Source organism: Amblyraja radiata, chromosome 20 (assembly GCF_010909765.2).
Source record: "Amblyraja radiata isolate CabotCenter1 chromosome 20, sAmbRad1.1.pri, whole genome shotgun sequence".
Taxonomy (NCBI): domain Eukaryota; kingdom Metazoa; phylum Chordata; class Chondrichthyes; order Rajiformes; family Rajidae; genus Amblyraja; species Amblyraja radiata.
Window position 1 is genome coordinate 4,007,223 of NC_045975.1, and position 16,944 is coordinate 4,024,166.

At 49.7% G+C, this 16,944-nt stretch overlaps 1 protein-coding gene across 1 annotated transcript in view; it reads right to left on the bottom strand.

Annotated features, from left to right (window-relative positions):
* Nucleotides 1-246: 246 nt before the first annotated feature.
* Nucleotides 247-16,944, bottom strand: part of LOC116984380 (protein kinase C-binding protein NELL1-like) — a 74,699-nt gene continuing 58,001 nt past the window's right edge. Inside the window, exons 3-6 of the mRNA XM_033038538.1 lie at nucleotides 13,089-13,294; nucleotides 12,375-12,551; nucleotides 7,273-7,497; nucleotides 247-1,195 (exon numbers count right to left, since the gene is read on the bottom strand). Coding sequence (XP_032894429.1) covers nucleotides 1,148-1,195; nucleotides 7,273-7,497; nucleotides 12,375-12,551; nucleotides 13,089-13,294 — 656 coding nt within the window. The 3' untranslated portion in view covers nucleotides 247-1,147. The remainder of the gene's footprint in view (nucleotides 1,196-7,272; nucleotides 7,498-12,374; nucleotides 12,552-13,088; nucleotides 13,295-16,944) is intronic.

The window sequence follows — 16,944 nt, forward strand, 5'->3', positions numbered from 1 at the left end:
AGAGAGTTGTGAATTTATGGAATTCCCTGCCACAGAGGGCAGTGGAGGCCAAATCACTGGATGGATTTAAGAGAGAGTTAGATAGAGCTCTAGGGGCTAGTGGAGTCAAGGGATATGGGGAGAAGGCAGGCACGGGTTATTGATAGGGGATGATCAGCCATGATCACAATGAATAGCGATGCTGGCTCGAAGGGCTGAATGGCCTCCTCCTGCACCTATTTTTCTATATTTCTATGTTCTATATATATTACTCTCCCTTCACCATTTTCCTGCCTTCTCGCTATGATTTTTGACACCCTTCCTAACCGAAAAGCTAACAATCTCTGCTCAGCGAACCCAATGTCTTGGCCTCCACAGCCGTCCGCAGCAATGAATTCCCCATTCTCCTGCCTTCTCCCCTTAAACTTTAACCTTTAACACCCTTCCTGATCAAGAACCTTTCTGCCCCTCTCGATGCCCATGTTAGCCTTGGCCACCCGACCAACCTTCAGGTATTGCAGTAGCATTTTAGATTTTTGGTTGTTACTCCTTGACCGAAAGGAAAATGGATATCTTCTGCTTGGCAACATCTCCAGAGAAGTGTTGAGTGCAAAACTCAGGAAGCATTTATCACTTTATCTTTCCAACCAAAGATTACAATTGAAGGTAGCATTTTGGATCCTTCTTCCAGAGGACCTCACCTTCTTCATCTAAATTTGTGTTCAGCACTGGCCTTCAATGGTGTTTCATTTCGTTGAGTATTTTTGGACAGAAGACTATGGAATTTAAAAACACAGAAGACATTCAGCTCGAAGGCTCGTTACACACTATTATAGATAATTGAGTTACAAAGGAACACGACAACAAATTGGGACAGATATTATCTGTGAGGACAGATAACGCATCCAGTTTTTCCACAAGGAGCCATTGTAAAAAATATAGAAGTGATATTTTGTAACAGTATGATAATGGAAAGTCCCAACCTTGTGCGGGAAGTGAAAAGTACTGGAAGTAGACATCTACAAAAGTGCAGGGCTGTTCAATGACACACAAACTCTTGGACTTCTTGCTCCATTTGCATCGACAACGGGAGGGCCTTTTTGCGGTATGCTTTCACGATTAGCCTGCACTGAACGTGCGGGTATGGGATGAGTCCAGAACGTTGGCTTCAGTTGTAGAGGCACTCCACATCAACGGAGCAGCAGATATTTCCATTCTAGGGCGGAAGGGAAAAGAAAGCATGAGAGAGTCATCGAGTCGTACGATACCATTCGATACAATAGAACTTTATTTCTCCCAGGAGGGAAATTGATCTGCCAATAGTCATCGAACCACAACAAGATACATCAAATGTGAAATTAAAGTGATGATTTGAAAGTCCAGGATTGGGGATGTGCAAAGATTGGGGGAGAGAGGAGTCAGTCTCAGTCGACCCCACGACAGAAGGGGGAGGAGTTGTACAGTTCGATAGCCACAGGGAAGAAGGATCTCCTGTGGCGTTCTGTGCTGCATCTTGGTGGGACCAGTCTGTTGCTGAAGGTGCGCCTCAGGTTGACCAGTGTGTCATGGAGTGGGTGAACTGTATTGTCCGGGATGCTCCGCAGTTTGAGGAACAATCTCCCCTCCAAGGCCAACCTCCCGTGAATCCAACTCCAACTCCGCTCCCCAGGACGGAGCCGACCTTCCTGATGAGTTTGTTAATCCTGTTGGCATCCGCGGCCTTCGCCCTGATGCCCCAGCACATGGCAGCGAAGATGATGGCACTGGCCACCACCGATTAATAGGACAGCGTGGAAACAGGCCCTTCGACCCTACAGGCCCCAACAGACCTAACAGGCCCTTCGACCCAACACAACGGCCAACGTGTCCCAGCTACCTACGTTTGGCCCAAAACCTGTCCTATCCATGGCCTGGAGAAGGGTTTCGGCCCGAAACATTGCCTATTTCCTTCGCTCCATAGATGCTGCTGCACCCGCTGAGTTTCTCCAGCATTTTTGTGTACTATCCATGAACCTGTCTGATTGTTTTTTTGAACATCGCAGCAACGATGGAGGGATATTGGTCTGCCGACAGTCACAACACACAAGGTACTGGAAAACCTGAAGTTAAAAGTGAAACCACAAATGAAAAAGTCAAGGGACTGTTGGCTGGATGCCGTGTGCACCTCACCTTCACCGTAACAAATGAACAAACAACGTCACCAGTTTCCATCAATATCAATATTAGTTTTATTCGTCACATGCACATAAAGTGCAAGTGAAATGAATTTGCCAGCAGCGGTACAACAAAAAAAGAACACACAATACACAATAAAAAAATGTAACACAAACATCCACCACAGCATTCATCACTGTGGTGGAAGGCACAAAAATTGGCGAGTCCTCCTCCATTTCCCCCCCGTGGTCGGGACCTCAACCCTCCACAGCCGGCGCTGCGGGCGTCCAGAAGTTCAGACAAGGTAAAGTCCAGATAAAGTCCAGGTAAGTCCTGAATCGGTGAATCAGGACCATATGACTCATTACAGCGCCAAACCAAATGGGCACCACAGGAATGAGCTTCCCGAGATCAGATGTGAGTGATTGTTCTTGACATCACTCGACAGAGTGCGGGATCAGAAAATAACGCTTGTCCATAACGTCTGAAGAAGGGTCTCGACCAGAAACATCGCCTGTTCCTTCGCTCCATAGATGCTGCCTCACCCGCTGAGTTTCTCCAGCATTTTTTGTCTACCTTCGATTTTTCCAGCATCTGCAGTTCCTTCTTAAACGCTTAATAACATGATTGTGAGGAAACTGCCTGGATACTGAATGAGCGCAAAGTGAATCTACTCTGAAACCCAGATCAACCCATGATCTTTAGCGCAGGTGATCACAAACTCAGCCCATGTAACGGGCAGCACGGTGGCGCAGCGGTAGAGCTACTGCTGTACAGCGCCAGAGGCACGGGTTCGATCCCGACTACGGGTGCTTGTCTGTACGGAGTTTGTACGTTCTCCCCGTGACCTGCGTGGCTTTTCTCCGCTATCCAGAGCTGTGCAGGTTTGTAGGTTCAGTGGCTTGGTATAAAATGCAAAAGAATTGTACCCAGTGTGTGTAGGATAGTGTTGGTGTGCGGGGATCGCTGGCCGGCACGGGCTCTGTGGGCCGAAGGGCCTGATTCTGCGCTGTGTCTCTAAACTAAACTAAAAAAAACTAAACCGGGCATGGAAACAGAGTGCTGGAGTAACTCGGCGGGTCAGGCAGCATCTCTGGCGAAAAGGGATAGGTGATGTTTTGGGTCGGGACTCTTCTCCAGACATGAAACCAGACACATCCATCCTTTTTCTCCAGAGATACTGCCTGACCCACGGAGTTACTCCAGCACTTTATGCCTTTTTTTGTAAACCAGCATCTGCAGTTCCTTGTTTCTACATTCTGCAGTTAACACTATCCACTTGATAGTTTAGGTTTATCATTGTTACTTGTACAGTGAAAAGGTTTATTTTTGCACTCTGCCCAAACAGATCAGATATACCTAAGCATAGAAACAATCGAGTCAAACTCATACAACAGGTAGAGCAAAGGGGAAGATACAGAGTGCAGGATATAGTTCTCAGCATTGTAGCGCATCAGTTCCAGAGACAAAGTCCAATGTCCGCAATGGGGTAGAGGTGAATCGGACAGTACCCTAGCTTATGGAAAGACTGTTCAGAAGCCGATAAGACACCAAATGCTGGAATAACTCAGCGGGACAGAACCAGGGGCCACAGTTTAAGAATAAGGGGTAAGCCATTTAGAACGGAGACGAGGAAACACTTTTTCTCACAGAGGGTTGTGAGTCTGTGGAATTCTCTGCCTCAGAGGGCGGTGGAGGCCGGTTCTCTGGATGCTTTCAAGAGAGAGCTAGATAGGGCTCTTAAAAATAGCAGAATCAGGGAATATGGGGAGAAGGCAGGAACGGGGTACTGATTGGGGATGATCAGCCATGATCACATGGAATGGCGGTGCTGGCTCGAAGGGCCGAATGGCCTACTCCTGCACCTATTGTCTATTGTCTATTGACAGGCAGCATCCCTGGAGAGAAGGAATGGGTGACGTTTCAGGTCAGACTGAAGCGACCCTAAAAACGTCGCCCACTCCTTCTCTCCGGAGATGCTGCCTGTCCCGTTGAGTTACTCCAGCATTTTGTGTCTATCTTGGGCCTGAGCCAGCATCTGCAGTTCCTTCCTACACATACAGGAGCCTGATAACAGAGGGGAAGAGATGTGTTTTGCCATAATGGAATGGTTTCACTCCAGTTGTGTTTCACAGAAGCAGGGATTTCGAAGCTGCTGTTGAATAATCAATAGGGATAATTTAATGATGAATGCATAATTTTACACCGAGCGTGGGGACTTGTAAGATCGAATTTCTAATCCTGGCCTCTAGTATTACAGTCTGTTGAATTGCAGTCGGGCTTGTTCTGGGCCAACGGCCATTGGAAGTAGGTGATTGTGGGCACGTCTTGTACGTTGGCTAAGTCCCAGCAGTGAGATGTAGCAAATCTGCTCCCTGTTTTATGTGCGGGAAGGAACTGCAGACGCTGGTTTAAACCAAAGATAGACACAAAATTCTGGCGTAACTCAGCGGGACAGGCAGTAGCATCTCTGGAGAGAAGGAATGGGAGACGTTTCGGGTCGAGGCCCTTCTCCAGACTAGTCAGGGATAAGGGAAATGAGAGATATAGTCAGCGATGTGGAGAGATAAAGAACAATGAATGAAAGATATGCAAAAAAGTAAGGATGATAAAGGAAACGGGCCGTTGTCAGCTGTTTGCAGGGTGATAACGAGAAGCTGGTGCGACTTGGGTGGGGGAGGGATGGAGAGAGAGAGGGAATGCCAGGGAGAACGTACAAATGCCGTACAGACAGTCAGGATCGAACCCGGGTCCCTGGCGCTGTGAGGCAGCAACTCTACCGCTGCGCCACCGTGCCGCACCTAGGGTCCCTGCCTTTATTGACCACCAGCTCCTAACCTCCCCCCCCACCTCCATCCCCTACTGTTGGTCTTAAGTTTCTCCCCAACCTCCATTATAAAGGTACGTCCTCTTATTCCGAGGCTGTGCTCTCTGGTTTTAGACTCTCCCATTATTGCAAACGCCCTTTCCACACCAACTCTCTCTGGGCCTTTCATTATCCGGCCAGTTCCTAATGCCCCTGTCCCACTTAGGGAACCTGAACGTAAACCTCTGGAGACTTTGCGCCCCACCCAAGGTTTCCGTGCGGTTCCCGGAGGTTTTTGTCAGCCTCCCTACCTGCTTCCACTACCTGCAACCTCCGGCAACCACCTGCAACCTCCGGGAACCGCACGGAAACCTTGGGTGGGGCGCAACGTCTCCAGAGGTTTCCGTTCAGGTTTCCTAAGTGGGACAGGGGCATAACCCAACCACCCCCCACCCCCACCCTCTCATTTCCGCCTTGCTTTTTTACTGAACAGCTATGCCCAGCAAGTAGCAAAGAGACTGTGATATAGTGGGCAGAAGCGGAATGATTCACCAGGGTTAAAAGCCTCAGTGCTTTTGTTAAGTTCCAAGGGACAAAAAAATCGAATGCATTAACTCCATGATGGTCCTGCACTATAAATGAGTAAAGAGTGCCTGACACTAAGTGGCTGAAATAGGAACAGTTTTCTCTTTCTAAAGTGCTGACAATCTGTGCCTCGATGATCACAACACACTATCGGCAATTTAATTGCAAATCTGACACCTTCTTGCCAGGCAGTCGGAGGGAAAGCGCTGATTTATTCAAGGATGCAAACGAGAGGTTTAGAATAAATGGCACATTCTGGCACCATGTGCGTCGGTCTCATAATGGACTAATGATGATGAACGTGAATGTTTCAGCGTCACGGAGAAATCACTGGCCGCGCTTCTTCCCCGACCAGCAGGCATCACTCTCATTAGAAGGTCTGCTGGTGTCAAAACAGTACAGGGAGAGCTGGGATTGAATGATAGACAATAGACAATTGACAATAGGTGCAGGAGTAGGCCATTCGGCCCTTCGAGCCAAAACCACCATTCAATGTGATCATGGCTAATCATCCCCAATCAGTACCCCGTTCCTGCCTCCTCCCCATATCCCCTGACTCCACTATCTTTAAGCCAGCCTTTAAGATATCCTGTCATACACAGTGGAAGCCAAACAGGAGATGATCATTCAAAGGTAGACAAAAATGCTGGAGAAACTCAGCGGGTGCAGCAGCATCTATGGAGCGAAGGAAATAGGCAACGTTTCGGGCCGAAACCCTTCTTCAGACTCAGTTTCAAAGCTCAGTCAGTCACGGACCCTGGGGAGTCCGCTGGGGTGAGTCCAAGTTCTCAATGGGGCGGCGTGCCGGCAGAGTTGCCGGAGACCCGAGTTCGATCCCGACTACGGATGCGGCCTGCACGGAGTTTGTACATTCTCCCCGTGACCTGCTTGGGTTTTTCTCAAGGGATCTTCGGTTTCCTCCCATTATGAACTGAATCAAACTGAAGTACGATCTTATGATCCAAACCCTTCGTCAGACTGATGGGGGGTGGGGGGGGGGGGTGAAGGAAGGAAAAGGGGAGGAGGAGGAGCCCGAGGGCGGGCGGATGGGAGGGTGGGAGGAGACAGCTAGAGGGTTAAGGAAGGGGAGGAGACAGCAAGGGCTAGCAAAATTGGGAGAATTCAATGTTAATGCCATCCGGACGCAAGGTCCCCAGACGGAATATGAGGTGCTGTTCCTCCAATTTCCGCTGTTGCTCACTCTGGCAATGGAGGAGACCCAGGACAGAGAGGTCGGATTGGGAATGGGAGGGGGAGTTGAAGTGCTGAGCCACCGGGAGGTCAGGTAGGTTATTGCGGACTGAGCGGAGGTGTTCGGCGAAACGATCGCCCAACCTACGCTTAGTCTCCCCGATGTAAATCAGCTGACATCTAGAGCAGCGGATGCAGTAGATGAGGTTGGAGGAGATACAGGTGAACCTTTGTCGCACCTGGAACGACTGCTTGGGTCCTTGAATGGAGTCGAGGGGGGAGGTGAAGGGACAGGTGTTGCATTTCTTGCGGTTGCAACGGAAAGTGCCCGGGGAGGGGGTGGTACGGGAGGGAAGGGAAGAATTAACGAGGGAGTTGCGGAGGGAGCGGACCTTGCGGAAGGCAGACATGGGGGGAGATGGGAAGATGTGGCGAGTGGTGGGGTCACGTTGGAGGTGGGAGTGTGAACGGGTGTTCGCTGGGCGGGGGCGTGGACTCGGTGGGCCGTGAACCGTGCAGCCCGGGTAACGGCAAATGTTGGCGCTGTGCGCGCGTACCTTGCACGTGCAGGTTGTGCAGGGTGAGCCGGCCGAGGTCCAGATCGAGCCGCCTAGCCGCGCTATCCCGTGGTTGTCCGTACACGTCTGCCGGATGTCGTAGACCGCGCTGTCAGCCAGGCACGGGTCGCTCACGCAGTGCGGGCAGCACTCCCCGTCCGCCATGGTGGTGTACTCGCAGTGCAGGGCCGGGCAGCTCACAGGCCAGCAGTCCACCTCCCCCTGCTGCAGAAACACAAAAAGTGGTATACGGTCAGGAGGTCGACAACTCGCAAACTGACCACGGAGGAAGTTATAGAACGAGCTGCCAGAGGAGGTAGTTGAGGCCGGGACTATCCCAAAGTTTAAGGAACAGTCAGGCAGGTACATGGTACATGGACAGGCGGCCACGGTGGTGCAGCGGTAGAGTTGCTGCCTTATGCCCCTGTCCCACTTAGGAAACCTGAACGGAAACCTCTGGAGACTTTGCGCCCCACCCAAGGTTTCCGTGCAGTTCCCGGAGGTTTTTGTCAGTCTCCCTACCTGCTTCCACTACCTGCAACCTCCGGCAACCACCTGCAACCTCCGGGAACCGCACGGAAACCTTGAGTGGGGCGCAAAGTCTCCAGAGGTTTCCGTTCAGGTTTCCTAAGTGAGACAGGGGCATTACAGCGAATGCAGCGCCGGAGACCCGGGTTCGATCCTGACTACGGGTGCTGTCTGTACGGAGTTTGTACATTCTCCCAGTGACCTGCGTAGGTTTTCTCCAAGATCTTCGGTTTCCTCCCACACACCAAAGACGTACAGGATTGTAGGTTAAATGGCTTGGTAAATGTAAAAATTGTCCCTAGTGGGTGTAGCATAATGTTAATGTGCGGGGATCGCTGGTCGGCGCGACCTCGGTGGGCCGAAGGGCCTGTTTTCGCACTGTATCTCTAAACTAAACTAAACTAAAACCTTGTGTTCAAGAAGGAACTGCAGATGCTGGAAGATCGAAGGTACACAAAATTGCTGGAGAAACTCAGCGGGTGCAGCAGCATCTATGGAGCGAAGGAAATAGGCGACGTTTCGGGCCGAAACCGAAGGGTTTCGGCCCGAAACGTCGCCTATTTCCTTCGCTCCATAGATGCTGCTGCACCCGCTGAGTTTCTCCAGCAATTTTGTAAACTAAAACCTTGCTGCTTACCGTTCAAAAGATATTTAGATAGACAATAGGTGCAGGAGTAGGCCATTCGGCCCTTCGAGCCAGCGCCGCCATTCAATGTGATCATGGCTGATCATCCACAATCAGTACCCCGTTCCTGCCTTCTCCCCATATCCCCTGACTCCGCTATCTTTAAGAGCCCAATCTAACTCTCTCTTGAAAGTATCCAGAGAACCTGCCTCCACTGCCCTCTAAGGCAGAGAATTCCACAGACTCACAACTCTCTGTGTGGAAAAGTATTTCCTTATCTCCATTCTGGTGGGAGAACTGGGAAGTGGAAGGGGATGGAGAGAGAGGAAAAGCAAGGGCTACTTGAAGTTAGATATATTGATACCGCTGCCCAAGCGAAAAATGAGGTGCTGTTCCTCCGATCTGTGCTGTGAAAGTGGAGGAGGCCCAGGACGGAGAGGCCAGTGTAGGATTTGGAGGGGGAGTTAAAGTGTTTGGCAACCGGGAGAACAGGTATGTTCAGGAGATACAGGTGATTCCTCCAATTTGTTCACCTGGATTATTTCAGGGAGTTAGATGTGGCCCTTGTGGCTAAAGGGATCAGGGGGTATGGAGAGAAGGCAGGTACAGGATACTGAGTTGGATGATCAGCCATGATCATATTGAATGGTGGTGCAGGCTCGAAGGGCCGAATGGCCTACTCCTGCACCTATTTTCTATGTTTCTACCACTATTTTCCTCTAGATCACAAAAAAAGCCAATTTCCATATTAGATCGCCCCAGTTAATGACTTAATTTCTCTTTCAGTTCAACATGAAATGCTCCATTTTAAAAAATTCTTATTTGTTTATATATATTCCAAGTATTTAGCAACCGGGAGATCGGGCAGGGTTACACATCCTGGGTTAGGGGCTGATGTTAATATGATGCCAACATTCAAGATTAGCGTGGATCAAAGGATTTGAACACTCAGTGGGTAAATATTGACATTGATCGAAGTTAATCTACAAACAGATGGAAGTTGCTGTGTATAAAGGATTTACAGTTAATCTGCTTCCTTACTGTTGCATGCGTGCATTGTTAAAAATAGGACGCAACATGAATCTGGATAAAAATCTCCATCAACATGTTCCATGGTAGTTTTTATTGTTATTGGTCTGAGTGGGCAACATCTACAGAAGCAAGAACATTGTATGCGTTGGGGCTGAGAGAGTGGATGAGTCTTATTGAAACATATAAGATTGTTAAGGGTTTGGACACGCTAGAGGCAGGAAACATGTTCCCGATGTTGGGGGAGTCCAGAACCAGGGGCCACACAGTTTAAGAATAAGGGGCAAGCCATTTAGAACGGAGATGGGGAAACACTTTTTCTTATTGACTGGCGGTGCTGGCTCGAAGGGCTGAATGGCCTACTCCTGCACCGACATAGATACATAGATACGTAGAAAATAGGTGCAGGAGGAGGCCATTCGGCCCTTTGAGCCAGCACCGCCATTCAATATGATCCTGGCTGATCATCCCCAATCAGTACCCCGTTCCTGCTTTCTCCCCATATCCCTTGATTCCGTTAGCCCGAAGAGCTCTATCTAACTCTCTCTCGCGTGGCATGGATGCTCTTGAGTTCCTTGACTGTTCTCGGAGCAGCGGGCAATTGAAAGGGAGTCCATCACAATCTCGTCCCACGCATTGCCGGCAGTGGAGAGGGTGTGGGATGAATCACTTGGTGCAGGCGAGCTAGCCCACTCTGACCTACGCACACAGGGAAAAGATCTGAACTGGGTCCAATTACACGTTTGGTTAAACTGAGGCATCATTGAACATTAATACGGAGAGCTTTCTCAGATATGAACTAGTCTGGATCACGACCTCAAGTGGCACTTCACTGCCGACAGAATTACTATCACTTCATCGATAAGTGTGCACTAATTTGACCCCCCCCCCCCCCAGAGCACGATTCTGTAGATCTTTTTTTTCCCGCGGCCTGGACCTTTCATAATCACCAGAATCTGCGGCTGAACTTGAGTGATCACTAAAGCTAATAAACAGCATCTTTGGTAAGGACTTAGAGAGTCATGTAGAACTAGCGGTGGCACAGCGGTGGAGCTACTGCCTTACAGAGACAGAGACCCAGGTACGATCCTGACTAGAACCATAGACAATAGGTGCAGGCGTAGGCCATTCAGCCCTTCGAGCCAGCACCGCCATTCAATATAATCATGACTGATCATCCTAAATCAGTACACCCGTTCCTGCTTTCTCCCCATATCCCTTGATGCCTTTAGCCCTAAGAGCTAAATCTAAAGCCCCTGTCCCACTTTCCCGAATTACTCATGAATTCTCCCAAGTTTTTCATAGATACATAGAAAATAGGTGCAGGAGTAGGCCATTCGGCCCTTCGAGCCTGCACCGCCATTCAATATGATCATGGCTGATCATCCAACTCAGTATCCCGTACCTGCCTTCTCTCCATACCCCCTGATCCCTTTAGCCACAAGGGCCACATCTAACTCCCTCTTAAATATAGCCAATGAACTGGCCTCAACTACCCTCTGTGGCAGAGAGTTCCAGAGATTCACCACTCTCTGTGTGAAAAAGTTTCTTCTCATCTCGGTCCTAAAGGATTTCCCCCTTATCCTTAAGCTGTGACCCCTTGTCCTGGACTTCCCCAACATCGGGAACAATCTTCCTGCATCTAGCCTGTCCAACCCCATAAGAATTTTGTAAGTTTCTATAAGATCCCCTCTCAATCTCCTAAATTCTAGCGAGTATAAGCCAAGTCTATCCAGTCTTTCTTCATATGAAAGTCCTGACATCCCAGGAATCAGTCTGGTGAACCTTCTCTGCACTCCCTCTATGGCTATAATGTCCTTCCTCAGATTTGGAGACCAAAACTGTACGCAATACTCCAGGTGTGGTCTCACCAAGACCCTGTACAACTGCAGTAGAACCTCCCTGCTCCTATACTCAAATCCTTTTGCTATGAAAGCTAACATACCATTCGCTTTCTTCACTGCCTGCTGCACCTGCATGCCTACTTTCAATGATTCTCTTGATTCAAGCTTGGAGATGCCAGCCGTAGGTACTTAGGGATATTTATTTTACTCGTGGACACTTTTTCGACATGCTGAAAAAACGTCCCGACTTACCTGATGCCCTGAGCACCTACGGCTGACATTACGAGCCGCTACGATATATCTACAAACTCCTACGGACTTGCTACGGACATTCTCCGAGTTTGAATCAAGGGGAAAACTCGGGAGAATTCGTGAGAAACTCGGGAAAGTGGGACAGGGGCTTTACTCTCTTAAATACATCCAGTGAATTGGCCTCCACTGCCTTCTGTGGCAGAGAATTCCACAGATCCACAACACTTTGGATGAAAACGTCTTATCTCATCTCAGTCTGCAATGGCCGACCCCTTGTTCTAAAACTGTGACCCCTGGTTCTGGGCTCCCCCAACATCGGGAACATTTTTCCTGCATCTAGCCTGTCCAATCCCTTAAGAATGTTATATGTTCCTATAAGATACCCTCTCATTCTTCTGGTGCTTGTCCGATGGGTGCTGTCTGTACTGTCTGTCTGAGAGTTTGCACGTTCTCCCCGTGACCTGCGTGGATTTACCCCGGGAACTCAGGTGCACTCCAAAGACGCACAGGTTTGCAGGGTGATTGGTTTTGGTAAAGATTGTAAATTGTCCCCAGTGTGTGTAGGATAGTATAAGTGTGCGGGGTGATCGGTGGGCATCGCGGACCCAGTGGGCCGAAGGGCCTGTTTCTGCTCTGTATCTCCAAACTAAAGTAAACTAATCTAAATATACCAGGTAGACACAAAATGCTGGAGTAACTCAGCTGGGCAGAAGGAATGGAAGGAATGAGACGTTTTGGGATATAATCTCACAGGTTCCGTTAACTGCTTCATTTTTCTTCATCAACTTCTGGAATTTTTCCCGGAAGAAAACTCGGCAACATACCAGGCATCGGCATTGCTGGCAGCTGAAGGTCCAGATGTCGCCGTTGCGATAAACGAGATGTCCGTTCTGATGCAGGCACTGGCTGGTCACCCTGCTGTCGCATTCTGAGCAGCAGAACAGGTCAACGTCGGGGTCCTGACAGTCGCACACCGCCCTCCTGCAGAAGATCTTCCCGTCCTGCGCGGGAGAGGACGCAAAGAGGGGACAATCATAGGAAGACGGACACAAAACAGCTGGGGTAACTCAGCGGGTCAGGCAGCACCTCTTGGGGGGATAGGAACAAGGTGACATCTCGGGTATTCAGAGACCCTTCTTCAGATTGAGAGTCGGGGGGAGGGGGAGATAAGAGGGATGAAAAGGTGCAAAGAATGGAAGGTATGGAATGGGACACTTCATTGTCAAATGACAAGTCACAGTGAATTCTTTGCTTGCACACCCAAGGTATGCCAATAGTGGTCACATAAAGGGCACAGACAGAGTTACAAGGTACCCCCGCAGCTCCTCCTTTGTTCTCACCTCCTCCCCTCCCCCACCCCCCACTCCGGGTCCCCCATTGTTCTCCTCCCCCCCCCCCCCCCCCCCCTCACGGCGTTTCCCCCCACAACGGCGAAGGAATAGGTGACGTTTCGGGTCGAGACCTTTCTTCGGACTCAGGGGAGACCCCCCCCCACGGGGCAAACCTCCCCTCCTCACTGCAACAGTGCGTGCACTCACCTGACAGGAGCAGACTGAACATCGATCGCCGGCCAAGGTCCACACCTGACCGTTGCGCTTGGGTTGCTCCTCCTCCTCCTCCTCCTGTGGACAGTCCCCCGGGCAGCGCTCCCCAAGGGGACACCGGCAGTCAAATCCACCCTCCAGGTTAACGCACACCGAGTCATTCCAGCAACTGTGCAAGCCCGTGGCACACTCGTCGATATCTGCCAGGAAACAACGTGCACACATCACTGGGGCACGGGCAAAGATCCTACAGATAGACCACTCCTTCTAAATGCAACGGGCTGACGTGTAGTACGCAATGGAGCGGAACGTGGGCCTTTTTTTCATCCATTTCCGTAACCGGACCCGACCCGACCCGACTCGCAGTGTAATCAACGTTGTGGGGGCTCAGTTTGTGTTAATAAATTATAATTCTGAAAATGAGGAGAAGATTTTTACCAAATAACTTTTTACGAGGATGTTTCCGTAACCGGCTTCCGTCTCCGCACTAGTATCCTACGGGATCTTTGGTGCGGAGACGGAAGCCGGTTACGGAAATGGGGCCTTAAATTACCCATGGATCTGCCCATGACCGTACTACGTTTTATTCGTCGAGTGGACTATCTTGCTCGCTATAGGATCTTTGGGCACAAGTGAGGCACAAAGATGCACTCCAAAGGCATCTCCATCTCCATCTCGTATAGTGCATTAGGGTTAGGGTTAGGGTCCAGACCCAGATCCAGATCCAGACACTGCGCGGTGCCGGAGTCTGGAGCACAAAAACAAACGGCTTGGCAGGTCAAACGTCAAGAGTGTTTTAGTGTCAGAAGTCGCAAAACGGAACAATCAAGGCCTTCCTTGCAACAGGTATAACTCCAGTTTCCTCCCACGCTCCACCAAGACGCACAGGTCAGTTTAGTTTGGTTTAGTTTAGAGATACAGCGCGGAAACAGGCACTTCGGCCCACCGAGTCCGCGCCGACCAGCGACCCCCGCACGCTAGCACTATCCTACACACACTGGGAAGAATTTACACTTACACCAGGCCAATTAACCTACAAACCTGCACGTCTTTGGAGTGTGGGAGGAAACCTGAGCACCCGGAGAAAACCCACACAGGTCACGGGGAGAACGTACAAACACCGTGCAGACAGCTCCCGTGGTCGGGATCGAACCTGGGTCTACTGGTGCTGTGAAGCCAATTAACCTACAAACCTGCACGTCTTTGGAGTGTGGGGGGATACCAGAGCACCCGGAGAAAACCCACACAGTTCACGGGGAGAACGTACAAACACCGTGGTCGGGATCGAACCCGGGTCTCCGGCGCTGCGAGCGTTGTAAGGCAGCAACTCTACCGCTGCGCCACCCTGCCGCCCTTTGTAGATTAGCCGCCTTTGGTAAAATTGTAGATCGGAACTCGTGTGCGGGATAGTGCTAGTGGTCACTGGTCAGCGTAGTCTAGGTGGGCTGAAGGGCCTGTTTCTGCGCTGTATCTCCAAACTAATAAACTTTTTGCCAGAGCACCAGCACAAGAAACTTCCTGGAACGTTGCCAAAGAAAATTATCACGAGCAAATACTTTCAATGCTTTAGGCAGCTTTGTGTAGTCCAAACAAAGGTTAAATGGATATTGCTTAAAATTCCCCACACAATCAGCAGTATCTTTAAGAAAACCTTGGATTCATGTCATAAAAAGTAAAAGGAAATATGATTCTGTCAGCTACATATTCAATATTGATTTGTGAGTCCGACAGTTTGTATTTGGGCTTTGTTTTGTTCTTTTGTATAAGACCATGGAAATGACAAATAAAGAATCTACAATGAAAGGACCTTAAAAAGCAACAAAAGGTATAGAAGGAATATGTTTGGATTTTGCTCTGGCATTGAGAAAGTTCATGAGGAATAGACAGTAGACAATAGACACTAGGACCTTCGAGCCAGCACCGCCATTCAATGTGATCATGGCTGATCATCCCCAATCAGTACCCCGTTCCTGCCTTCTCCCCATATCCCCTGACTCCGCTATCTTTAAGAGCCCTATCTAGCTCTCTCTTTAAAGTATCCAGAGAACCGGCCTCCACCGCCCTCTGAGGCAGAGAATTCCACAATAGGAGTAGAATTAGGCCATTCAGCCCTTCAAGTCCACTCCGCCATTCAATCATGGCTGATCTATCTCTCCCTCCGAACCCCATTCTCCTGCCTTCTCCCCATAACCTCTGACACCTGTGCCAATCAAGAATCATGGCTTCATCCATATTCCCATCTACTCCAATTCTCTCATGATCCAAAGATGCACTTTAGCCTCGATAAGGAGAGACAAGAAACAAGAGTGTTTTATTGTCATATGTCCCGAAATGGAATAATGAGATTCTTCCGTGCAGCAGCACAACAGAATATGTAAACATAATATTCTGTAAACAAGATAATAAATAATATATCGTGCTTCTTATGTTGTTTGTGTGTTTAGTTCATTGTCACGTGTACCGCGATCGTGAAGAGCTTTTGTTGCGTGTGTGTGTGTGTGTGTGTGCATGTGTGCGCGCGCAGAAGTGTGTGTGTGCGTGTGTGTGTGTGTGCGCGCGTGTGTGTGCGCGCGTGTGTATCTCCCAGATAGAGAATTCCCAAGCACCATGACCATCCACGTGAAAATATCTGACGTGGTCCAAATCCTAACTGGTTGGATCTGGTTCTAAGACCATGTTCCTAGCTGTTTAAGAAAGAACTGCAGATGCTGGTAAAATCGAAGGTAGACACAAAATGCTGGAGCGCGGGTGTGGTGTTTGAGGCAGGATTGTGGTTCAACCCTGCAAGCTGTACGTGCCAGAAATGTTCGACGCTTGTGTTTCACCCCCAATGCAACGGCCGACCACTTTGAACATGCGTAGAAGTGTGCGATAGCCCGTGTTGTGTTCGACCTGTGTGCTGCTGTGTGCTGCCCGTGTTGTGCTGCGCGTTGTGGTGCGCGCGCGTGGGTGTGTGTGCGAACGTGTTTAGCCGCATTGAAAACCAGCAGCGATCAGAAAAACGCTACGACTCATTACGCGACTTGAGGAGACGACTCACGACCATACGGGCGTCACCCCGCGACCATGTGGCGACAGCCTGGACAGGGGCTTTAGAGTCACGTGTAGGAAGGATCTGCGGATGCTGGTTTATGCCAAAGATGGACACAAAATGCTGGAGAAACTCAGCGGGTGAGGCAGCATCTATGGAGAGAAGGAATTGGTGACGTTTCAGGTTGAGACCCGAAGGGTCGCCAGTTCCTTCTCTCCATAGATGCTGCCTCACCTATGTTCCTTGCTCTTGGGATGGAGCATCTCAAGTATGTGGACACGCCAAAATGTTCTCTGGCAGGGTCGTTAAAGTTCAGCAAACTCCGCAAATGAAGAGAAGCTTCTCTGATGAAGATAGATGCAAATTGCTGGAGTAACTCAGCGGGTCAGATAGCATCTCTGGAGAGAAATGCTCCATACATGCTTCGGCTCAGAGCACTTCTTCAGACTGAAAGTAAGAGTTGGAAGTGGGGGGGGGGGGAACTTGAGGTGAGAAAAGGATCATGCTCTAGTGAAGAATGGATAACTGGACGTGTGGAGAATGATCCAGGGGGAACATCACAAAGCAATCAGCAAGACAGCAGGCAGGACTAATTAGTCCAAACCCCTTGAACCAAACGACAGCCTTTGCAAGACACACTAGAGGCAGGAAACATGTTCCCGATGTTGGGGGAGGCCAGAACCAGGGGCCACAGTTTAAGAATAAGGGGTAAACCATTTAGAACGGAGATGAGGAAACACTTTTTCACACAGAGAGCTGTGAGTCTGTGGAATTCTCTGCCTCAGCGGTGGAGGCCAATTCTCTGGATGCTTTCAAGAG